Source organism: Molothrus aeneus, chromosome 3 (genome assembly GCF_037042795.1).
Source record: "Molothrus aeneus isolate 106 chromosome 3, BPBGC_Maene_1.0, whole genome shotgun sequence".
NCBI lineage: Eukaryota > Metazoa > Chordata > Aves > Passeriformes > Icteridae > Molothrus > Molothrus aeneus.
The window spans coordinates 112,797,128-112,822,046 of record NC_089648.1 but is presented as its reverse complement, the minus strand read 5'-3'; the positions used below and the strand labels follow the sequence as shown (position 1 = coordinate 112,822,046).

At 52.4% G+C, this 24,919-nt stretch overlaps 1 protein-coding gene across 1 annotated transcript in view; it reads left to right on the top strand.

The window, feature by feature from the left end:
- Nucleotides 1-24,919, top strand: part of RAB10 (RAB10, member RAS oncogene family) — a 49,340-nt gene that overhangs the window by 10,454 nt on the left and 13,967 nt on the right. The window contains exon 2 of the mRNA XM_066547675.1: nucleotides 21,831-21,891. Within this exon, the coding sequence (XP_066403772.1) occupies nucleotides 21,831-21,891 (61 nt within the window). The remainder of the gene's footprint in view (nucleotides 1-21,830; nucleotides 21,892-24,919) is intronic.

Genomic DNA, 24,919 nt, shown 5'->3' with positions numbered 1-24,919 from the left:
CAGGCCATGGTACCTGTTCTTCCTCACCACCAAATCCTCATGGCAGGTGACTTCCCTGAGGGCAGGAGATGACACCTGGCATCCAGTGAGGGCACTGCTTTGCACTTTCATTTCTGCAGATCTGTAATAAATGCCTGAACTCAGCTCATTGGAATGCTGGTAGCAGTACCTAGAAATTTCCAGTTCCTCAGGTAGCAGCATTGATTTCACACCTTCCAAGGCTTGCTGCAGGCTGTGTCTAATCCATCCTCTCCTCTCCCTGCTCCAAGTGGGATTAGGAGCTCCTTAGAAGCTGAGCTGTCACCTCCATCGCTGTGCACATGGCAGGACGTGTGTGTGCCTCTGTCACTTGAGAGGGAGCTCAGATGTGGAGCCTCAGCACCGCTGTCTGCTGGTTAAAGGAGCCCCTCCAACACTCCTGATTCCTTGAGTGTGCTGGCAAGGGCTTTCATCTCCAGGGAGCTGTTTTGATCTTCCCATTGAGCAACAAAGTTACTTAGTTCGTTATTTTAGCTACACAAACCTCTGGCAAAAGCAAAAGTAAATCCTGTCTGGTTCTTTGGGATTTGTGCTTCCTCTGGGTCTGTCCAGGACAGCATGGAGCAGGACTGGGAGTTCTCTGGAAGTCTGCTGTGTCTCATTCCTGTTTCAGTGAGCAGAAATGCTGTGTGTTCCTTCAGAGGGGCTCAGAAACCTGCAACAGCATTAGGCTGGCAGTGGTGGCCAGCTGAGGTGGCCATGTGCCACAGGGACGTGTCCCCAGCCTCGGGGATGTGTCCCAACCTCAGGGACATGTCCCCAGTGTTAGAGATGTGTTCCCAGCCTCGGGGATGTGTCCCCAGTGTTAGGGATGTGTCCCCAGCCTCAGGGATGTGTCCCCAGCCTCAGGGCTGTGTCCCCAGTGTTAGAGATGTGTCCCCAGTGTTAGAGATGTGTCCCCAGCCTCGGGGATGTGTCCCCAGTGTTAGAGATGTGTCCCCAGTGTTAGAGATGTGTCCCCAGCCTCGGGGATGTGTCCCCAGTGTTAGAGATGTGTTCCCAGCCTCGGGGATGTGTCCCCAGTGTTAGAAATGTGTCCCCAGCCTCGGGGATGTGTCCCAGCCTCAGGGCTGTGTCCCCAGTGTTAGAGATGTGTCCCCAGTGTTAGAGATGTGTCCCCAGCCTCAGGGCTGTGTCCCCAGCCTCGGGGATGTGTCCCCAGTGTTAGGGATGTGTCCCCAGTGTTAGGGATGTGTCCCCAGCCTCGGGGATGTGTCCCCAGTGTTAGAGATGTGTCCCCAGCCTCAGGGATGTGTCCCCAGTGTTAGGGATGTGTCCCCAGTGTTAGGGATGTGTCCCCAGCCTCGGGGATGTGTCCCCAGTGTTAGAGATGTGTCCCCAGCCTCAGGGATGTGTCCCCAGTGTTAGGGATGTGTCCCCAGTGTTAGAGATGTGTCCCCAGCCTCAGGGATGTGTCCCCAACCTCAGGGATGTGTCCCCAGCCTCGGGGATGTGTCCCCAGTGTTAGAGATGTGTCCCCAGCCTCAGGGCTGTGTCCCCAACCTCAGGGATGTGTCCCCAACCTCAGGGCTGTGTCCCCAGCCTCAGGGATTTGTCCCCAGCCTCAGGGCTGTGTCCCCAGTGTTAGGGATGTGTCCCCAGTGTTAGGGATGTGTCCCCAGCCTCGGGGATGTGTCCCAACCTTAGGGCTGTGTCCCCAGCCTCAGGGATGTGTCCCCAGTGTCAGGGCTGTGTCCCCAGCCTCAGGGATGTGTCCCAACCTTAGGGCTGTGTCCCCAGCCTCAGGGCTATGTCCCCAGCCTCAGGGATGTGTCCCCAGTGTTAGGGATGTGTCCCAACCTTAGGGCTGTGTCCCCAGCCTCGGGGCTATGTCCCCAGCCTCAGGGATGTGTCCCCAGTGTTAGGGATGTGTCCCAACCTCAGGGCTGTGTCCCCAGCCTCGGGGCTGTGTCCCCAGCCTCGGGGATGTGTCCCCAGCCTCAGGGATGTGTCCCCAGCCTCAGGGATGTGTCCCCAACCTCAGGGCTGTGTCCCCAGCCTCAGGGATGTGTCCCCAACCTCAGGGCTCTGTCCCCAGCCTCAGGGACGTGTCCCTAGTGTTAGAGATGTGTCCCCAGCCTCAGGGCTGTGTCCCCAGCCTCGGGGATGTGTCCCAGTGTGCTTGAGCCCAGCCAGAGAGCAGGAGATGGAGCTGCCTGGGTTTGGGTCATGGCATGACAGAATGGATTGGGTTGGAAGGAATATTTAATATGTTCCTTATTCCAACAACCTTGCACTACCCCAGGTTGTTCCAAGCTCCAGCCCAGCATGGAGAACAGCACCAGGATTTACAGGAAAAGAGCTGAGGTTGCAGCAGAGCTCTGCCAGCAGCTGGAGCAGCAGCCCCACAGGCCCCAGGGTGCCAAACCACAGCACTGACAGTCCTTGTGTCACCTCTGGCAGCTGCTGGGTGACAGCACCTGCACTTGCTCAGAGCAGAGCTTCTCACACCACCTCTGTCACCCACACATTCTGCCTCTCCCCCAGCTGCAGGGTTGGAAACTCTTTGAAAGCTTCCAGATGCTCTGAGGATCATAAGGAGACCTCATCCAGCAGGAATCTCCCCTGACTGCAGGGCTTTTGATGGGATCCAGAGCAGCTCTGACACCCTGGGAAATGGGATCCCCTCCTCAGGTCCTGCCCTGGCACCCAGGACCAGCAGCAAGGCTGAGGCAGCTGTGGAGCACAGACTGTGTGTTTGTCACCCTGTGTGGTCATCTGGGCTCTCTGGGCTCTCTCATTGCCCCAAGGACAGCAGTGCCAGCACCTCTCTGCATTTCTGTTCCAGTCACACACCACCTGCAGCACAGCTTTTCCCCAGCACCCACATCAGGTTTTCCCAGTTATGATCAATGGCAACCTCCTTTTGTCCCCAGCACCAGTGGGGACACCCAGAACCCAGGCCCTGAAGGGGCTCCAGGAGAGCTGCAGAGGGACTGGGGACAGGCCTGGAGGGACAGGAGCCAGGGAATGGCTCCCAGTGCCACAGGGCAGGGCTGGATGGGATCTTGGGAATGGGGAATTGTGCCCTGGCAGGGTGGGCAGAGAATTCCCAGAGCAGCTGGGGCTGCCCCTGGATCCCTGGCAGTGCCCAAGGCCAGGCTGCACACTGGGGCTGGGAGCACCTGGGACAGTGGGAGGTGTCCCTGCCATGGCAGGGGTGGCACTGGGTGGGCTTTGATGTCCCTTCCCACCCAAACCATCCTGGGCTCTGTGAACCTTCCTGCAGAATACAAGAATGAAAAATCCAAACAAGTCTCACAGCCTCCAGTGCTGCCTCAGGAGATTCCAGTGCTCTGGGTAGCAAGAAATGTTGATTCTGGGTGTGTTGTGTGACATTCTTCCAGTTGGTTCCACATTTCTAAAGGCACATTTTTCCTGTTTCTCAGGCTTTTTCTGTGAGTTCAATTAGACTGTTGCAGTATCAATAACAGCTCAAAAGGGTGATAAAACTTCCTGATAAATGTGATGCTTCAGGGCAATATCATAACAATGGGCCTTTATTTCAAGGTTTTTCCCTGCTGATGAACTGGAGAGCTCTGCCACTCATCTTGCTTGCTGGAGAACTTAAAGTTTGGGTGGAAACATCTGGTGTTCCAATACTTGACCTCCTCCAAGAGCTGGAGCATCTCTCATGGTCCCACTGCCCATGACCCTGATGTGTAGGAATTGCCTTACAGACTCCTAGAACTTGGTGTAAACCAACAATCAGAACCTGCTGCCACGCTTTTTATTGATGCTGAGGGGTTAATAAATGAAATTTTCTGCTGTTCAGTGACTGGGAGCACCCCCAGCAATGTGGCAGCTGTTCATGACCACCTGTTGGAGTACTGGCACATCCTGCAGGAGCACAGGAGCCTGGGAGGGAGCAGGTGTGTCCCTAATGAGCCATTCCCTGCTGGAAATGTCACCCAGCAAGGGCTGGCTCCCAGCCTGTCCCCAGCCCTTTGTAAGCAGCAATGATGTGAGGTCACATGTGGGGTGGCAGTGCTGGTGCCAGCAGTGACAGAGCTCTCTGCTCTGGGCAGCTTGGCTTGGGACACTCAGGAATAATGGGATTGTTTTGTGTTTGGAAGAACACAAACAGGTTTTCCAGCAGGGAATTGTCACATGGCTCCTTTTGGAGCAACCTGGGCCAGGGGAAAGTGTCCCTGCCCATGGAACGAGTTGAGCTGGAAGATCCTTCCCAACCCAAACCCTTCTGGGACTCAGTGATTCCAGGGCAGTGAATTGAGGGGCTGAATCCTTTCATGACCTCCTCTTTGGTAAAGCTGATGCTTTTCTGAATGAATTCACATTATCTGTCTTGTCCATCTGCTGAGTATAAATTAGCCAGGATAAGTGTTAACTTGAATTTTATTTTTGTGGAATTTGAGGGCAAAATTACCATTGCAGCAAGTAGTGACAAATTCTGTGTTTCATAAATAGCAGACTATGTGAAAGCAGATTCATGTGCTGTATTTACTTCCTAGCTAACAAATATAGCTTAAGTAGGGTGAGACATGCATGAAAACTGATTTAATTGGCTGTAATTGAACTTCAACATATTTAATTCATGTCCTTGGTGGTTTAGAGTAGAATTCCAATTGCAGACTGGGCTGTCTGGAGTCCAGACTTTTCCCTGCTGTGATTTTGGGTGTGGGACCTGATGGGCTCCTGACAATGGGATTCAGGAGGAGATGCAGCTGCTCCATGTGATGCCCTCCCTAAAAATAGGGGCTGATAAAGGCCTGGACCAGAGTTAATTGAGTATATTGGAAAATGAAAGATGTAATGGCAGGGAATTAAATCAGCCCTCAAACCTGGAATTAACTGACACTGAGCAGACTTTCCTGCTGCATGGGAACAGCTCTGAAGGAAGTTCTTTTTCTTGCTAGAGCTTCATTTCCTTTTTTTCCCCCTTTAGTACCTTATGAATAAAAACCTTATTGTCTCTCTTGTCTCTTGGTATGCATAAAACATCGCTAAAATAGTTCCTTTGTTCATTTTCTTTTGTTTTGTTTGTGGGAGCCTTGTGTAAGGTTTAGCTGCTGGAATAACAAAATGATCAAATTTCTTTTTTCTGGAAGAAATAACTGCTTGTGTTGAAGCTGTGGTCTCGGGGACCTTAGTGACAGTGTAGGTGGTGTCAGCAGGAACCTGGAGCCTTCTTTCTGCACAGAGATTGTTTATCCACAAAGATCTGGGCTCTGCTTTCATGTGACTTCTGAAACTCCTTCCCTGGGGGCAGCGTGGGCAAGTCAGACCTCCCTGGATAAAAGTTGCACTGATGTTTGTGAGCTGAGCTGAGGGCAGCTGGGGAGGAAGAGGATGAGGAGGTTCCACATTCCGGCTTCAGAAATGGCCTCAGTGCCTGTGTGTGAGCAGTCCCTGCCCCACCCTGATGGTGCACCCAGATATTCCCAAGGGGGTGCCACAGATGGTGCCAGGCTCTGCTCAGGGGTGCCAGGCACAGGACAAGGAGCACAGGCCATGAACTGGAACACAAGGAGCTCCTCCTCATGGGGAAAAACTTCTGTCCATGGAGGGGACAGAGCCTGGGACAGCTGCCAGGGAGGGTGGGCAGTGTCCCCTCTGGAGATGGTCAAACCCCCTGCTCCAGGTGCCAGGGAGGGTGGGCACTGTCCCTCTGGAGATGGTCAAACCCCCTGCTCCAGGTGCCAGGGAGGGTGGGCACTGTCCCCTCTGGAGATGGTCAAACCCCCTGCTCCAGGTGCCAGGGAGGGTGGGCACTGTCCCCTCTGGAGATGGCTCACACCCCTGCTCCAGGTGCCAGGGAGGATGGGCACTGTCCCCTCTGGAGATGGCTCACACCCCCTGCTCCAGGTGCCAGGGAGGGTGGGCACTGTCCCTCTGGAGATGGCTCAGAGCCCCTGCTCCAGGTGCCAGGGAGGGTGGGCAGTGTCCCTCTGGAGATGGTCAAACCCCCTGCTCCAGGTGCCAGGGAGGGTGGGCACTGTCCCCTCTGGAGATGGTCAAACCCCCTGCTCCAGGTGCCAGGGAGGGTGGGCACTGTCCCCTCTGGAGATGGTCAAACCCCCTGCTCCAGGTGCCAGGGAGGGTGGGCAGTGTCCCCTCTGGAGATGGTCAAACCCCCTGCTCCAGGTGCCAGGGAGGGTGGGCACTGTCCCCTCTGGAGATGGTCAAACCCCCTGCTCCAGGTGCCAGGGAGGGTGGGCACTGTCCCTCTGGAGATGGCTCACACCCCTGCTCCAGGTGCCAGGGAGGGTGGGCACTGTCCCCTCTGGAGATGGTCAAACCCCCTGCTCCAGGTGCCAGGGAGGGTGGGCACTGTCCCTCTGGAGATGGCTCAGAGCCCCTGCTCCAGGTGCCAGGGAGGGTGGGCAGTGTCCCTCTGGAGATGGCTCACACCCCTGCTCCAGGTGCCAGGGAGGGTGGGCACTGTCCCTCTGGAGATGGCTCAGAGCCCCTGCTCCAGGTGCCAGGGAGGGTGGGCACTGTCCCCTCTGGAGATGGTCAAACCCCCTGCTCCAGGTGCCAGGGAGGGTGGGCACTGTCCCTCTGGAGATGGTCAAACCCCCTGCTCCAGGTGCCAGGGAGGGTGGGCACTGTCCCTCTGGAGATGGTCAAACCCCCTGCTCCAGGTGCCAGGGAGGGTGGGCACTGTCCCTCTGGAGATGGCTCACACCCCTGCTCTAGGTGCCAGGGAGGGTGGGCACTGTCCCTCTGGAGATGGCTCACACCCCCTGCTCCAGGTGACCCTGCTTGGACTGGGGGAGCTCCTGAGGGCCCTTCCAGCCCCAGCAGCGCTGGGAAGTGGCTGTGCCTTCATGTCCAGGTCACAGCTCTTAGGAAATGCTCCATCTTATGGGAAATGCTCCATCCTATGGGAAATGCTCCATTTTATGGAAATATTCCATATTATGGGAAATGTTCCATCTTATGGGAAATGCTCCATTTTATGGGAAATGCTCCATTTTATGGAAATATTCCATATTATGGGAAATTCTCCATCTTATGGTAAATGCTCCATTTTATGGAAATGCTCCATCCTATGGGAAATGCTCCATTTTATGGAAATACTCCATTTTATGGAAATGCTCCATTTTATGGAAATGCTCCATCTTATGGGAAATGCTCCATTTTATGGAAATATTCCATATTATGGGAAATGTTCCATCTTATGGGAAATGCTCCATTTTATGGGAAATGCTCCATTTTATGGAAATATTCCATATTATGGGAAATTCTCCATCTTATGGTAAATGCTCCATTTTATGGAAATGCTCCATCTTATGGGAAATGCTCCATCTTATGGGAAATGCTCCATTTTATGGAAATGCTCCATCCTATGGGAAATGCTCCATTTTATGGAAATACTCCATTTTATGGAAATGCTCCATTTTATGGAAATGCTCCATCCTATGGGAAATGCTCCATCTTATGGAAATATTCCATATTATGGGAAATGCTCCATCTTATGGGAAATGCTCCATTTTATGGAAATATTCCATATTATGGTAAATGCTCCATTTTATGGGAATACTCCATTTTATGGAAATATTCCATCTTATGGGAAATGCTCCATCCTATGGGAAATGCTCCATTTCATGGAAATATTCCATATTATGGGAAATGCTCCATCTTATGGGAAATGCTCCATTTTATGGAAATATTCCATATTATGGGAAATGCTCCATCTTATGGGAAATGCTCAATTTTTTGGAAATGCTCCAATTTATTGGAATACTCCATTTTATGGAAATATTCCATATTATGGGAAATGCTCCATTTTATGGGAAATGCTCCATTTTATGGGAATACTCCATTTTATGGAAATATTCCATATTATGGGAAATGCTCCATCTTATGGGAAATGCTCCAATTTATGGAAATGCTCCATTTAATGGGAAACGCTCCATTTTATGGAAATATTCCATATTATGGTAAATATTCCATTTTATGGAAACACTCCATTTTATGGAAATGCTCCATTTTATGGGAACACTCCATTTTATGGGAACACTCCATTTTCTGGAAATACTCCATTTTCTGGAAACACTCCATTTTATGGAAACACTCCATTTTATGGGAACACTCATTTTATGGGAACACTCCATTTTCTGGCAATGCTCCTCTCCCAGTTATCTCCTGCCCTTTGCCCACATGCTGATATGGAGGCTGCTGCCTCAGGAATCAAAGCACCAGATCCAGCTGTGCCACAGAGCCTGGGCCCATGGCTGGGGCTCTGCTCCTGCCCAGGTGGCACAAACTCCTCCCTGGACGTGCAGCTCCTGTTTGGGAGCTGGTTTGGATCCAGCTGGGCTTGGCAGCCCCATGGGAGCAGAGTCAAGGGATTTAATTGCTTGAACCCAACTGATGCCATGGTCAGTGCATTTTCCCATACCCCCAGTCCCTGGTGCCAGCCCTCCCACCCTCAGTCCCTCTCCCCAAGACCTCTCCTTCCCCAGGAGCTCTCTCATCACCCCCTCACCATCAGGTGGCTGCTGTGGGCCCTGCTCAGCATTCCCTGGAGCGTTCCTGGCACAGCTGGAGCCCTGCCAGGTGCCCTGGCTGTGGAAGGACCACGCTGTCCCTTGGTGCTGCCTCAGTCTCCACCCCAGCTGCAATCACCAAGGCTGTGTTTGTTCATGCCCCAGGAGCTGCCCAGGGAGGTTTGGAGGTATCCAGGGAAGGCCTGGATGTGGCACTCGGTGCCCTGGGCTGGTGACAAGGTGGCATTGGGCACAGTTGGCCTCAATCCTGGAGTGCTTTTCCAGCCCAGATGATTCTGTGCTAACTGAGTGTCTCAGGTGTGGCTCCATGTGCTGTTGTCCCTTCCTCTGAAGCTGGAGGAGGATGTGGTGCCTCTCAAGGTAGAAAGAGGTTGGTTTGAGCTCTTGGGGATTTAACTTCAGTCCCTTGAGTCCCCTTTCCCTCCAGCCACCCCTAACTCATGGTTGTAAGCTCACACACCTTAGTTCCTCTCTTGGAGGAGCTGTCACCTTCACTTTACAGAAAAGTTGCAATTTATTTGCAAAGATTAGTACAAAATTCATGACTGGCACTCTGTGTCCAGGTCAGTAGTTAAATCCCTGCAGCAGATGGAGTGAGGGGCCTGGAACTTGAGGTTGATGTGGAGTTCTTGTGTGTCATCACAAATGAGGAAGAGACATTTGCAAATCCCTCCCAGGCAGGTCCCTGGCTCTGTGTGGTACCAGGGCCTTCCCCACCTCCTGATTGTTTGGATTTTAACTGCAGGTGTGGGTTGAGCAGCCCTTGTCATGGTAATCCATCTGTCAAGCATGAGCAGTGCTGCTCTGGGGAATCCCTGATGTTGTTACTCTGCTTCCTCACAGCCCTGTGGCTTCCCAGACCTAAAGGTGTGGATAGAATCTGGATTTTTAAGAAGAAAAAAGTCAGCTGATAAAAGGATTTACATCTGCAAGTATCTAGTGTGTAATAGCAAGGTAATAGATTCTCCCTGTTGGAGGGAATAAGGTGGAATAAAGAAGATTCTTCCTGGCAGTGATTAATATTTTAATTTGGGTGATGAGCAGTGGAGAGGTGGAGGGTCCCCAGTGCCAGGGAGGTGCTGTGTGGGGAGCACACAGCTCCCACATTTCTGTCTCCTTGGTCACTTCATGTTTTTAATATCTTTTAACATTGCTGCCAAGTGCTCTTAAAGAATTCTTGGAAGCAGTGCTGCCTTTTGCAGTGACCTAGCTCAGGTGTTAATTTGTCATTTTTAATACAAATCTCAAAAGCAGTCATGGAGAAGGTTTCAGCTGGCACTTGCAGTGAGACAGTTTTGGTGCCCTACACTTGCTGTGCATCCCTGAAAGGGCCAATGGCAGAGATCTCACCTGCTCACAGCTCCTTTGCTGTTCTGCTGGCAGCAGGAGCATTTCAAAAAGGAATTTCCAGGTAGGAAGGTCTCCTTCCCTCCTGGAGTTGTGAGTCCTGTTCCTCTCTGAATTGGTTGGTCTGTAAGGGCAATGTGAGATGGGTTTGGGAAGATCCCCAAATTCTCCCAGCAGTGGAGATGTGGATGGATTCCCAGCACGTGGCCATCCCCAGACCCCAGGTCAGGCTGGATAACAGCAGCCTCCTGTTGTCTGGGGGGGATTAAGCCTGGGGTTTGGGGGCAGAGAAGCCAGAGTCCTGGATTTGTCACCCCAGTGAATATCAGCGAGTCCCTGAGGGGCTGCTCAGGGCTGGTTTGCATGAATCAGATCTCCCTGTGCCCTGCTGGGGGTGTGTGACAGCGACTGAGGCACACACATGCATCCAGGAGGGGAATGTAGGTCAGCCCAGGAGCTGCTGTCTCACAGGACTGTCATCTGCTTCGTTAAGAATAGATTAATTGGGAGGAGAAGATCTGGCTCTGGTGCTGCTGGTGCTGCTGGCCCTGTCCCGTGTCCTGCCTTGCATCACCAGCTCTGGAATTGCTCTGGATTGCTCTGGGCTTGGGCAAACTCAGCCTGGAAGGGCAGTTTTATACAGTACTGGGAAATGGGGCTTCAGGACAGGGCCAGGGGGCACTAAGAGGGGCTGGTGGAGCTTGAGCAGCCTCTTGGAAAGGAAATACACTTGGGTGTAAGAATGTCTAATTTAGCAAATTTTGTGTTAAAAGCTTAAGTGCTTTGTTTGGATTTTGGGAATCTACTGCATTCCTAAAAATAGATGCTGGAATTAAATAAAGTTTTTTTAAGATACACATATTCATGCTAGCAAATATCACTGGATCAGAGTCTTTAACTTACCTTTACAGAGTGACATCTAGTCATGGTTCCTGTTCTTTATAGCTGCTCTACAAAATACCAATTTTCAGGAAGCTGCAGGTCCTGTGGATCCCCAGCAGCTGGATACAGCTGTTCCCATGGGAGTTTCTCTGCTGCTGCTCTGAATGTTACCCAGAAAAGCAGTTTGGTGCAGCTGTTGGTGTGGATCATCCATGGTGGGGATGGATGGAGGCTGCTGACCTTGGGATAAAGCAGGGAATGTTTGCCCAGGTGATAATTCAGGGGGAAAAGCAAAGGGTGCCAGGGCTGGTTTGGTCAGTGGGTGATGAGAGAGGCCTTTGGGTGATGGACTGAGGGTGGGAGGGCTGGCACCAGGGACTGGGGGTATGGGAAAACTGTCAGCACTGACCATGGCATCAGTTGGGGTTCAAGCAATTAAATCCCTTTACTCTGCTCCCATGGGGCTGCCAAGCCCAGCTGGATCCAAACCAGCTCCCAAACAGGAGCTGCACTTCCAGGGAGGAATTTCTCCTGCCCACTTGTGGAGCTCTCTGAGACCTCTGGAGTGCTTGGCCTTGGTGATCTTTTCCATTTCCACGATTCTGAGCTGTGGATGGATGAGCTCAGTGCACATTTCCCAAGGTTTGAGGTGTGTGTTACTTTATTCATGTCAGGTATGTGCTGACTTTATTCAGATGCAGCTTCAGGTGCTCTGTCAGTGCTGAGCTGTCACGACTTGAAACCTTGCAGAGCAGGACGAGTGAGTTCCTGCTGCTGCTCTGGTTTGCACACTCTGCACTGGCAAAAACTTCCTGCACAGAAGGTGAAACACCTGAATTCACTGAAAATTCGCTGAATTTCTGCTTTGCTAACACATAGATCCATGGTTCATCACACCTTGAGTTCTTAGTTTCACTCCTGGTCGTGGGATGTCAGAAATGATGGAACTGCAGGTGTGGAAGAGGAGAGCCAAGACAGCCAGAGGCCATTCCAGTGTCACTGTGATGACTGATACTCTCTGGCTCGTCCCCAGGGCTGCTCCTGCCTCTCCCCACAGCTGTGGGAGCCCAGGCTCTGTCTCTGGGAGTCCTCCCTGCCTCTCTTCATTTCCTTCGGCCCCTTTGCTCCCTGTGCAGAGCTCTGCTCCCCCTCCAGGCATGGGCTGTGTGTCTGAACAAGTCAGGCAGGAACTCCTCATCCTGCCCTGGACTCCTGAGTCACTGCAGCTTGGGAGGGAACTCCCCTGCCAGTTTGTGCCACGAGCTGGAGTACTCTGGAGAGCTTTCATCCTGCCTCTGAGTGGTGTGGGAGTAGCCTGTGGTGAGGAGGGCTGGGAATGTGCAGCGTGGCCCAGCAGATCTGAGCTCTGCTGCCCATGTGTGATGGGGCCCTGCATTATTTACAACCTGCCTTGCAGCTCTTTGTGTGGGCTTGGCTTCTCTGATCCAGGTGTTCTGGGCTTGCAGATTCCTCTGGGCTGCTCTGCTCGCCGTGGCTGGCTGGGCTGGACAGACAGACAGAGCCAGGACACAGGGAGTGGCTTCCCATGGGCAAAGGACAGGGACATTGGGAAGGAATCCCAGTATTCCCCTTGGGAAGGCCCTAGCACAGGTTTCCCCTGCATCCCTGGCAGTGTCCAAGGCCAGCTGGGACAGGGTTTTTGATGCCTGGAAATGGAACATTTTCCACCTGGGACAGTGGAAACTTTTCTACCTGGGACAGTGGAAGGTGTCCCTGCCCATGGCACAAAGAGGGACAAGATGAGCTTTAATGTCCCTTCCACACCAACCATTGTGAGATTCAATGAATGCTATTTTTTCTACTTCCTTGAAGAATTCCTGGCCACATGTGGGTGTAGGAAGGACCCATGAGGAGTGGCTGCTCCCCCAGGGGAGGATGTGTGTGCTGGGATTCTGGGCACACGGCCAGCAGCAGGTGAGCTGTGTGTGCAGGGGCTCTCCCTGAACAGGAGGAGGAGGAGCAGCTGCTGGCTTTGCTGAGTTACTCTCTGTTTACTCAGGGGATTAAGAGTGTTTGAGCTCCCAGAGCAGGGTGTGTGCAGGGCTGTGGGGTTGGGGCATCCTCCTGCAAAGGCATGAGCAGAACTGGTGCTGCCTGCTGGGTTTAGAGCAGGAGCACCCTGTGTCAGGCCCAGAGGATCCACAGGCTTCTTGCTTTGGTTCCATCCCTGGTTTTTTATTCTGATCCAGCTGCCCTTCCCATGGACCTGACCGTGCTACACGTGATCAGGGCTGAACACAAGGAAGAGTTCAAATGCAGTGCAGTCCTCACTCCTGATGAATAAATGTTTTGTTAGGAAGGGTAGCCATGGCCTCAAGTGTCAATTCCTTAATCTGGAAGTTCCTGGTACTGTCTAAAAGAAGCCAGGGGGTCCCAAGCTTGCAGGTTTCCTCATTGCCATCTCTCATCTGATGATTTCATTGTCAGGGAGTGAGTTTTGGGGCTGCCTGGTGACCCCTCTTGCTGTTTTATTGAAGCTTTCTCCTGAGAAAGAGCTCCCAAAGCTCTGGTGGTCAGAGATGCTCCTGTTAGAGAAGTTTTGGGACTGGGGGAGGACAATGGGGGTTTTATCTCCCTTTGGAGCCCCATTCTGGCAGTTCCTCCCCTCTGCAGCTGGGTGCTGTGCTGGCTGCCAGAGGTGGCAAAGCCTGATTGCAGGAGGAATTGCCATGAGTGTCCAGGCTTGTCCCAGCCAGCCTAAAGCTTCCACTCCCTCCCACGTCACCTGAGTTTGGCTCCCTGATAAAACTCAGGCTTTCCCTTAAGCCTTTGTCAAAGGATGAGGCCAGGAATTGCTTCAGATTCTCTTTGCTGAGTGCCCTTCTCTGAGAGCAGTGATTCCTACAGATGGCACTGGTTATGGAGACCTGTTCCTCTCTCATCTCCCATGGGTGAGGCAAAGGAGACCCCAAGGAGCTGGGAGGGGCTGCAGGAATTGAGCAGTGCAATCATGGAATGCATCAGGGATTGGTTTGGGTTGGAAGTTCTGGCTGCTGGGAATTCCAGACTTTCTGTGCTGACACACTCTGAGCCCCAGGAGAGCACTGCATTTGCCCTGAGGCCGTGGAGAAGCTTCCAGAATTGATTGAGAGCACTGGGATTGTGGGTGTGGAGTGGGGTAGAAGTGTGTGATGTCACAGGGTGGAAAACTTGGAGTTTGGGGTTTTAGAATATGGTAATAAATATGGGGCAGGATGGAGGTTTTAGGGTGGTTGCAGGTTGTTCTTTACCTTCTTCTGCCTTCTTCTCCAAGGGTTTGGGTGGTGTTTTGTAACTGGACAGAAAAGGCCACCCTGCAGACTTTGAGGGATCAGTTATTGGGATAAAAGTGAAAATAATTTAGGTGTCATTTATTAATTGGGTAGTTTAGCTTTAAAAGACCTTGTACAAGAGACAGTTGGCCATTTTGTGCCTTGTTACAGAACTCACTGCTGTGAGACTGCAACACAGGTAAGAAACAACAAACACCTGAGTCTGAACATGAACCATCCCTCGAGTGCCTTCAATCCCGACCTGCACAGGGGTAGAAAAAGGAAGCTGAAAACCAGCAGACCTTAAACCTCAGCTCCATGCCATGCAGGGGCACCTTCCACTGTCTCAGGTTGCTTCAAGGCCTGTCCAGCCCGGCCTGGAACACCTCCCTGCACCTGTCCAACTCAAGCAAGGGCTTGAATAGCCACAGGAAAGTGTAAGCCTTGTCCTTGCTGCCTCACTTCCTGGGAAATTCCTCTGTTGAGTAAAGAAACTGGGCAGGCAGAAGGAAAGTGCTGCTGTTTCACTGAATTAACAACTCTCTCATTCATAAAGTGTGAGGGAACAGACCTCAGGACTCACAGCAATGCCAGGGGCACAGGCTGGGCCATACCTGGAGTCACTGTGGGGCTGGGATCCCCCAGGTGTGCTTAGAGCTTGCACAGGGCCCAGGAACCAGCCCCAAAATGCCTTCATTTAAACAACAAAAATGCAATAAAGAGAACTGACAACAGCAGCAATAATTAACCCTGGGAGCTTTTAAAATTGCCAAATTAACTTGGGGGTGCAAAGCTTTGTCTGCTCTTTCTAAACTCAGCAATTTCATGCTGAGGGCCCCCAAGTCTTGAGAGAGATGGATTAGTGCAGGGTCCCAGAGTGCCTGGGTTTGGAAAAGAGCTCAATCCCCACCTTGTCCCCAGCCCAGGGCACTGAGGGCCACATCCAGGAATTCCCTGGACACCTCCAGGATGGGACCTCCAGCCCTTTCCAAGGGTGCCCACCCTCTCCAGGAAGAATTTCCTCAATTTCCTGCTGATGTCCTCCAAGCCCTCCCAGTACCAAACTTTCCCACTAAGTCAAGTGCAGAACTCTAAACTCTTAGAAGACAGTGCAGCTCTTGCCAAGAGCCTTGAATGCTTCAGGGTGTCATTCACTCAGGGCAGCAGCCGTTAACCTTGGTTATCAGTTAAGATAATTATTAATTATTTCGTAAGAAAGCTTCAGCAGCAAATCCACTTTCTCTTTCCAAGGAAAGCCCAGCACAAGCTCATCAGGCAAGAGCTGAGAGTTCTGCTTTTAATTAAGCTCTTAATGATCTCAGTTGCTACTTAAGTCTTTCAAAACATTTCTCCTGTGAGGGATTCAGAGCTGCACGGTGTGGATGATGAGCACCATCCCAAACCTACATCTTTAGTGCCAGCACTGCTCTCCAGAGGTTTTCTAGGAGCTGTTTCCTGCCTCCTTCACCCTTCAGCGCAGAACAAGGTCTCAGTGTTAATTTTTCCAGGTGTTGTCCCCAGCATTGGGTGCTGGGACTTTGCTGGGACAAGGATTTCACTTGGTGTGAGAGGTTTGGGAAGCACAAGCTCAGAGAGGAGAGTTTATTTTGGAGGGATAACAGCAAACCCCAGGCCTGGGACACTGGCACTGCTGGATCCCAGCTCTGTGGATACCTGTGGAGGAGCACATGGATTACACAAAAATACACAGCTGGCAGGAAAAGCCTTGACTCCTCACCTTATTAAAACATCAAACCCAAACAACAGCTCAACTCTGTTTTGGTGGTACAGTGACTTCATTTATAGCTGGCAGCTTTGTAGACTGGATAATCCAACAATAATCTCCATCCTCATCCCTGGCAGTGCCCAAGGCCAGGCTGGATGGGGCTTGGAGCACCCTGGGACAGTGGAAATGTCCCTGCCTGTGCCAGGGGGTGGCACTGGATGGGCTTTAAAGTTCCAACCCAACCCATTCCATGATTTTACACTCAGCTGAGGCTCTTGGAGAAGGTGCTGTGGCTCTGGCTGAGGACTTCACCCCCCTCAGGGTGAGCCAGCACAGGGAGGAGCTCAGCTGGGCACGGCCATCCAGACACCTCCTGCTGCTCCTCAGGAGATGGGGCTGTGCTCTGAGCTCTGCCACGGGCACTGCACAGGTACTGAGAGCTGTTCCCTGAGCCACACTTCAAATCCTGGCTGCTGTCAGAGCCTGTGGCACAAAGCTGGGCAGCTGGAACACACAGGATTTAAATGGCAGAGTCAGTGAGGCTGGAAAAGGGATCTCAGAGCATCCCCAGCACTCCCATGTCCCCAGGTGCCACAGCCACAGGGCTTTTGGATCCCTCCAGAGATGGGGAGTCCCCCTCTGCTCTGGGCAGCTGTGCCAGGGATGGACAGTCCTTTCCAGGTGGGAATTGTTCCAAACATCCACCCTGAGCCTGCCCTGGCCCAGCCTGAGGCCATTTCCCCTTGTCCTGTCCCTGTTCCCTGGGAGCAGAGCCCGACCCCCCCTGGCTGTGCCCTCCTGGCAGGGACTTGTGCAGAGCCACAAGGGCCCCCTGAGCCTCCTTTGCTCCAGGCTGAGCCCCTGCCCAGCTCCCTCAGCCCCTGCTGGGGCTCCATTCCCTGCCCAGCTCCCTCAGCCCCTCCTGGGGCTCCATTCCCTGCCCAGCTCCCTCAGCCCCTCCTGGGGCTCCATTCCCTGCCCAGCTCCCTCAGCCCCTGCTGGGGCTCCATTCCCTGCCCAGCTCCCTCAGCCCCTGCTGGGGCTCCATTCCCTGCCCAGCTCCCTCAGCCCCTGCTGGGGCTCCATTCCCTGCCCAGCTCCCTCAGCCCCTGCTGGGGCTCCATTCCCTGCCCAGCTCCCTCAGCCCCTGCTGGGGCTCCCTTCCCTGATGAATCTGAGGTTGAATTTTGCACGTTTGCTTTTCTTCTCGAGCAGGGGCAGTGCTGCTGCAGCATGGTCACTGCAATTGTTCATGAATTACACACAAAATGCACTTGGGGCTGCACTGCTCCTGGCCTGGGCTGGTGGGGTGTGCCCAGCTGGGTGGGGTGGGATGTCCCTGTGGGGCAGGATGTCCCTGCAGGATGGAATGGGATGTCCCCACAGGGTGGGACATCCCTGCAGGGTGGGATAGGATGTGCCTTGTAGGATGGGGTGGGATGTGCCTGTAGGGTGTAATGGGATGTCCCTACAGGGTGGAATGGCCCTGCAGGATGGGATGGGATGGGATGGGATGGGATGGGATGGGATGGGATGGGATGGGATGGGATGTCATGTCCCTGTAGGGTGGGATGTCCCTGCAGGATGAGATGGCCCTGTAGGGTGGGGTGGCCCTGCAGGGTGGGATGGCCCTGCAGGATGGGATGGCCCTGCAGGATGGGATGGCCCTGTAGGACAGAATGGGATGGCCCTGCAGGATAGAATGGGATGGCCCTGCAGGGTGGGATGGCCCTGTAGGATAGAATGGGATGGCCCTGCAGGATGGGATGTCCCTTCAGGATGGGATGGCCCTGCAGGATGGAATGGCCCTGCAGGGTGGGATGTGCCTGCAGGGTGGGATGTCCCTGCAGGGTGGGATGTGCCTGCAGGGTGGGATGGCCCTGCAGGATGGGATGGCCCTGTAGGATAGAATGGGATGGCCCTGCAGGATGGGATGGCCCTGCAGGGTGGGATGGCCCTGCAGGATGGGATGGCCCTGCAGGGTGGGATGGCCCTGCAGGATGGGATGGCCCTGTAGGATAGAATGGGATGGCCCTGCAGGGTGGGATGGCCCTGCAGGGTGGGATGGCCCTTCAGGGTGGGATGTGCCTGCAGGCTGCCTGTCAAGCTCCAGCTCGCAGCCGTGCCCTCCTCCTGCCCTACATTCTGCTTCCTCCCGCCCAGCGTCCTCCCCCTGCTCAATGGGGGCTTTGTTTGGAAGGAATGCAAACAAAATTCGGGCTGTGTGAAAGGGCCAGCTCATCATTTGTACCTCTGCAGTGGACTGGAAAATAATGTTTACTCCCTCCCTCTCCAAGCGGTGGCCGTGGGTCTGTCACTTGTCAAGAGCAGTCACTTTGTGATTCAGTGGCAGAGGGGGGATCTTGGCGGGGGTTTGGGAAGGTGTAAAGTGATATGGAAATGATTATGGACTTAAAGCTGTCCTGCTGATGCAGCTCCTGGCTCTTCATTAACATCCTATATCTGAGAGAGCTGGAAACACAAATCCCTTGAGCCAGTAGTTGTGTATCCAGCAGGACATTGGAGGTTTGAGCCTGCACAGGTACAGGGGGGGTGTGGGCAGCATTCCCTGTGGCTGTGGGATGGAGGGGCCGGATTTCAGTGCCCAGTGTGAGCTGGCAGCCCCTGGAGCTGCTCCTGGGCCGTGGTTGCCATGGCTGGCAGAGCAGACTCAGAGTTTGTGTGAGGGCAGTGTTTGCACTGACCATGGCACCAGGAGCCCAGAAACTCCAGCAGGGCTTCTGTCCTTTCTAAAGCTTAGTTCAGGTTTGTCACACCTGGGCCCATGGAGTCTCAGAATCCCAGACTGGTTTGGGTGGAAAAGGACCTCAGAGCCCATCCAGTGCCAGCCCTGCCATGGCAGGGACACCTCCCACTGTCCCAGGGTGCTCCCAGCCCCAGGGATCTTCCAGGGGATCCAGGCTGGGCACCCTGTGCCAGGGCCTGCCCACCCTGCCAGGGCACAATTCCCAATTCCCAATTTCCCATCCAGCCCTGCCCTGTGGCACTGGGAGCCATTCCCTGGCTCCTGTCCCTCCAGGCCTTGTCCCCAGTCCCTCTGCAGCTCTCCTGGAGCCCCTTCAGGCCCTGCCAGGGGCTCTGAGCTCTCCCTGGATCCTTCTCCTCTCCAGGTGAGCACCCCCAGCTCTCCCAGCCTGGTTTTAGCCCTGGAGCAGCTCTGGTGGCTCCTCTGGGCTCTGTCCAGCAGCCCCAGGTCCTTGTGCTGTTGGAATGCCCAGGGCAGGTGGGCTCTCACCTGGGCACAGGGACAGAATCCCCCATTTCCTGCTGCCCACACTGGGGGATCAGCCCAGGACTGGGAGGTTTGGGGCTCTCATGTCACCCCCAACACCCCCAGGCTGCTCTAAGCAACAGGTGAGGGCTGGCAATGGGCAGGAAATGCAGAAGGGACCTGGGAGCTGTGCTGTGCTGCAGGGTAGCAAACATTTCCATATCTGCATTGGAACATCTGGAGTTGATAAGGTTTTCCTAAGCCTGGCCAGTGCTCTTGCAGGTTTTCCTGTGAATTCCAGCTTGTCCTGCTGAAGGTGATAAATATCTTAGCCACACTTAATGAGGGAGTAATTTCATGCTCATCTTTAATTCATGAGCTCTTTCATTATCCCCCTGTGATGACGAGATGTCTGTTCTTCAGCCAGTCAGGTTTTCTACCCGTTGCCCTCTCCAGCTCTTTCCTGAAGTGAATTTTCCTGGAAACCTCCCCATGTCTGTTTTCTGGGAAGCCTTTTGTGTTTCTGCTGTTTATTGTCAACAGCCTGGCTGGCCAGGCACGGCAGGCAGGCAGGAGTCTCCTTTTGCCAGTGTTTTGGATCTCCTCTGGAAGTGTTTCCAGGGAAATACATTGCTATTTATAACAACCTTGCTGCTCTGAAGGCTGAACTGGTATTATATTGGAATGGGAGCTGAGTATAACATGGGATTAGAGATTTATTTTATCCCTAAATACTGGAGTTGGCTAAATCCCTCACAGTGCAGAGAAGAGTTAATTTCCTTGGCTGGGTTAATAATTTACTTTATCTTAACACATAAAAAGTGGCTCTCAAACACTCTGCTGCATCTGGGCACAGCCCAGAGGTAACTGTCACCATATAAAATATTTCATTTACATGTTTGGTGTTCATTTGTTTGGTTGTGTTGCTGGGGACACGACGTGGCAGCAAACAACTCCCTGAAATGCTGAAAACAATACAGGGCTGGGTGGATGTGGGGCAGTTTTGTATCTTGGCAGTCAATCCTTGGGCAGGTTTGTATTTCCAGTCACGTTTGTGTGAGAGTTCCTACATTGATTCATCAGTGAAACCTGATGTGAGGGATGCAGCAGTGCTGGAGAACAAAGGAGCACTGACCTGGGATGGGTGGGAGGTCCCAGGCTGCCATCCTGGGATTAATGCACAGCCGTGGCCCAGAACAAATCCCAGAATAAATCCCAGCATTCTTCAGCTCAGAAAAACCCTGCAGGATCATCAAATCCCAGCTGTGCCCAATGCCCACCTTGTCCCCAGCCCAGGGCCCTGAGTGCCACATCCAGGCCTTGCTGGGACCCCTCCAGGGATGTCCAGAGCTGGGAATTTCTGAGCTGGGTCATGTCCAGCTCTCAGCCCAACAAGTTCTGTGTGCTGGGTGTTGGCTAAGAGGAGTTCAAGGCACAGCTCCCATGCAAACTTCTTATGTAATGATGCATTTCACAAATTCTGTTTAATCTTGCTTGGTATAAAGTGACCTTGTAGATTTGGGAGGGAAGTTTGGGCTTGCAGCTGCTGCCTTTTAAAAAGTCTAAATATAAGCAGGCTTTTGGAAAGCATGAGGAATGATCAGTGCTGCTCTCTGATTGGATTTGAAAGCCAGGATGGCTTTCTGCATGGAAAGGGGGCTCAGGCCTTGGCAGGGGCTGCCCAGGGAGGTTTGGGGTGCCCATCCCTGCAGGGCTTTAGCAGCTGTGTGGATGTGGCACTTGGGCACTTTCTGTGTGGGTATTGAATGTAAAATCCCTGTTCATGGTTTGTGCTGGGCTGAGCTCTCAGGGCCTTGGTTTCACTTCTGCCAGGGCCTGGCTTTGGCTTTCCCATACCCAAGGCCGAGGCAGGGATGGCTCTGGACAAGGAGACCAAGCTCTGATCATTCTCCTTTCCTTGCTGGTTAAAGCTTGGAGTGGCTGGAACTGTTCTGCATCCCTGTGGAAGCTCAGGGGTGTGGAGTGAGGCTGCCAGAGCTCCAGGACAACACTCTTAGGTCCAGGGGGGATTGTTGGGGTGTCCTGGGCAGGAGTTGGATTGGATGGGGATTTTTAAGGAGTTTGGAATAAGTTAGAGACAGGACTTCTGAGTTTCTAGATGATGTTATTTATTGTTCTTATTTTTTACATAGACAGGAAGGGTGAGTTTGGCTTCCATTGTTATAGCAGGGCTCAGAAGGTCTCAAGACCCTTAGTTACAAGACTTTTTAAGGAGTTATTGACTAATAAAACCCTGCTAATAAGGATACTTCTGGTTTTGACCCAATCCTTAAATATTTTGTCTTCTGGACTCATGCTACAGTGCAAGCTTTCTTAGCTAATTATGACACACAAACTTCCAGTACTGCATTCTAAACTCCTTGTTTACCTTTGTCACTACTTTATTATTTCATATCTTAAACTCTAAACATCTGAACTTTCTGAGACACTGTGTGTCTCTGCTTTGAACTATAAATCCACATTCTTGCTTTCAGCACTTAAGTTTGGAAGCCTTTCCCAAGGTCTCAGATCAAATCCTGTCTTTAATTCTGAGTTTTGGCTCACAGACCCAGAGTTCTGAGAGTTCCCTGCATTTTGGATGCCAGCAATGGGTGATCCTGGGGCTCCTCCCTGCTCAGGGCGTTCCAGAGCAGGTCCCTGGGGCCCTGGCTGTGCTCTGTCCCAGCTCCCTTCCCATCTCAGTGCCCCTGCACATCCCTGCTTTACCTGGCACCTCAGTGGAAGAGGAAAAAAGCTGCTGTTCTGTCTCAGCTATTCAGAGTTCATGTGGAATTGATTTTTTTTTTTTTAATAACTAAACACTAATTCCTTATTTATGTGTTTGTTTATTTTAGGGATAGACTTCAAGATTAAAACTGTTGAATTGCAAGGAAAGAAGATCAAGCTACAGATCTGGTGAGTAACACAGAGCTTCCTTCAGCAGCAGGTGTTCCTGGGCACAGTTTGCTCTTGCTGGATTCCCTTCAGGGCTGCAGGTTTGCAGCTGTTCTGTGTTCCACAGGGCTAACTCCACTCCCTGTGTGTGTCTGCAGCAGTAGCAGTGCTTGTAACCACTGGGCCTGGCTGCTCCCTGGGACAGGCTGCTGGCAAACCTCCTGTTGGAGGGGGGGAGAGCATCCTCACAGCCTGTGATTTAGTGGGAAGTGGTTTAAAACTGGAATTTTTAAATTAGGACTTGCCTCCAGTCTGTGCCTATAAATTGACTGGGAGCCTTGCTTTGTGTCAGCAAGAAAATGCAATCCAGGGCTGCACTAAGGCTGGAATTTTCCATGCTCAGCTGTGGAGAGCTTCTCAGCTGGCAGGAGCACAGCTGCTCTGTGGGGATGTCTGACAAGAGGCAAAGCCTCAGCTCCTTCCTTTGAGCTTCCTTTGAACCAGAGCCTTTGCAGCAGGTCAGGTCAGCAGAGCCAGTGGCTTTTCCTGGCCCACGGGGCTGCCTGGGCTCCTGCTCACTCTGCACTCTCCAAGGGCTCTCAGCTGGGATTTGTCCCTTTTGTGCCACTCACAACAACCCCATGGCTTCATAACCTTGGTGTCTGTACATACAGGGGGGTGAGTTCCAGTTTTGGGGGACACTGATCCTTCCAATCATCCCAGAATAATAATCCCAGGATAACCATGAGTGATCTCCTTCCTAACCAGGCATCTGGAGCCCTCCTGTCAGCAGCACCCTGAGGAGGTGTTAGAACTGACAGAGAGCAGGTTTGGATGGGATCTTGGGAATGAGGAATTGTGCCCTGGCAGGGTGGGCAGGCCCTGGCACAGGGTGCCCAGCCTGGATCCCTGGCAGTGCCCAAGGCCAGGCTGGACACTGGAGCACCCTGGGACAGTGGAAATGTCCCTGCCATGGACAGGATGAGCCTTTAGGTCCTTTCCAACCCAAACCATTCCATGACTCCATGATTAAACTGAATAAGAAAATCATCATGAACTGTAAAACCAGAAAATATTGAAAAATGAGGATATTTAGGTCTAAAGAGCAAGATGGAATGAAACTGTACAGATTGTGGTGTTTAGTGCCTTGGGGAAGTGGAGTTGGGTGAGCTGAGATTTACACAGTGGCAACTTTTAAATATCACAAAATTGGGAAGTTGTGGCCTGAATCTGCTGCTTGTTTCTGCTGGGTTCAGGTTGCACATTTGAAATGAAACTTGGGAAGCAGAAAACGAAACTCCCACAGAAAAAAAAAATAAAATGAAATCTCAGTGTTGTGTTTGCCACTTCTCCTGGAGCAGGAGGTTGCCCAGCAGTGGCTCAGTGTCCTTGGAGGTGTTTTGTGCAGTGCATTTCTATTTCCCCACTGCTTCCTGCACTTGCAGGAGCTGTGCAGCATTCCCAGAACAATGCAAGGCAGCAGCTGAGTGAGCAGGGGATGGATTTGGGGGAACATTTCCTGTGTAAAGGCTGCTCTGGATCTGCAGTTGGTTTTATTGAACCTCAGGAGATTCCCATGGGCCACTTCTGGAGTCCCTCTGTTTGGCCCTGTCCTTCAGGTGTGACACCACACAGCACAACAGCTCCTTGCCTCCTCCTGGCTGTGGAAAAGGGCCCTCTGACAGTCTCACTGACCTCTGAAATTATATTTAGGACTAAGGCAAGAACACAAAGGTCAGGCTGAATTAAAACCTGCCTGGGGTGAGAAGTAACTCAATACTCAGGAGCTGATGAAGCTGGGGTGCAGCTCTGTAAGGAGCAGGCTGGATCAGAGCTCTCCTGCTGCTCCAGATGGAAATGTGCCTGCAAGGAGCAGTGAGGGACACGGCCCTGGCCTGGCCTTCCAAAGAAATGACCTCATCCAGGGCAGATCCAGCAGGATGTCCAGGTTCTCCACCAGGGGAACCACTGCATGTCAGATTCTGGCTGCAAGCAATCCAGGAGCTGAGGATCTCCTTGGCTGGGTTATTTCCAGCTCCTGGGACAGTCACTAGTGATGAGTCCTCTCTCTCCAGGAGCTGTGAGAAAGGAATTCATACACATTTGGGACTGGAAACACTTGCAAAGTCTGGGATCTGGAGGGGTTTGCAGTGCTGAATGGCTGGAAGATGATTCACACTCATGGTGCAGGGAAGGAATGAAGGACCAGAGTGAGAGATCCAGGAGAGGATGGTGCTGGCTTTGCTGAAGGACTTCAGAGGGACAGGGTAGTGGAGCTAAAACTTGACTGTGATACCACACATTGAAATGGAAACCAAAAGGCTTTGGAGTTCCCAGAATGATGAACATCATGGAGCCATTGGGAAATGAAATGGGGTTTTCCTGGGCAGGAAGTGAGTGTGGCAGTCCCACACAGCACAGGTTTGATCAGCACTGCCTGGGGAGAAAGGGACTTTTTTAGGGAAAACAACTGGCAAAATGAGGGTTCTTCATGGTGTCAGAGCACATCTTGAAAATCCTGGATATCCTGAACGGGTAGGGAGGGTCTGATAGAACTTGCTGCCTTTTTCCACCACCAGAACATCAGTTCTGGCCTGAGGCTGCAAAGTGGCACGTGGAAAACACCAGGAAATGAAGTTTTGCTGGGAAACTCCTCATGGGATGTAGGGGTAGCTGCAGGTGCCCATGGACAGGTTCCTAAGGGATTTCACAAGAGCCTGGTCAGGTTTGGACTCTCCAATCCACAGAGGGGATCCCTGGTTCCAGAATTCTTTAATCTTTAGGAAATGGAAGCTGGAAAACCTCTGGGCTGCCCAGGTGCAGCTCTGAGGGGCTTGTCAGGAGGCACCAGAAGCAGAGCTGGGTTTGTCATCCAGGCAAAGCACAGGCTCAGAGGAATGGAACTGGCAGCTAAAAATCTATTTTTTCCTTTTTTTTCCTACTTAGCTGCTCCTCCAGCTCTCCTATCTTTAATGACATTTGTGTGTCAGCCTGTTTTCCTACAGTCTTCCTGACTGATTCCAAATTTTAGGAGCAGCTTTATGTCTTT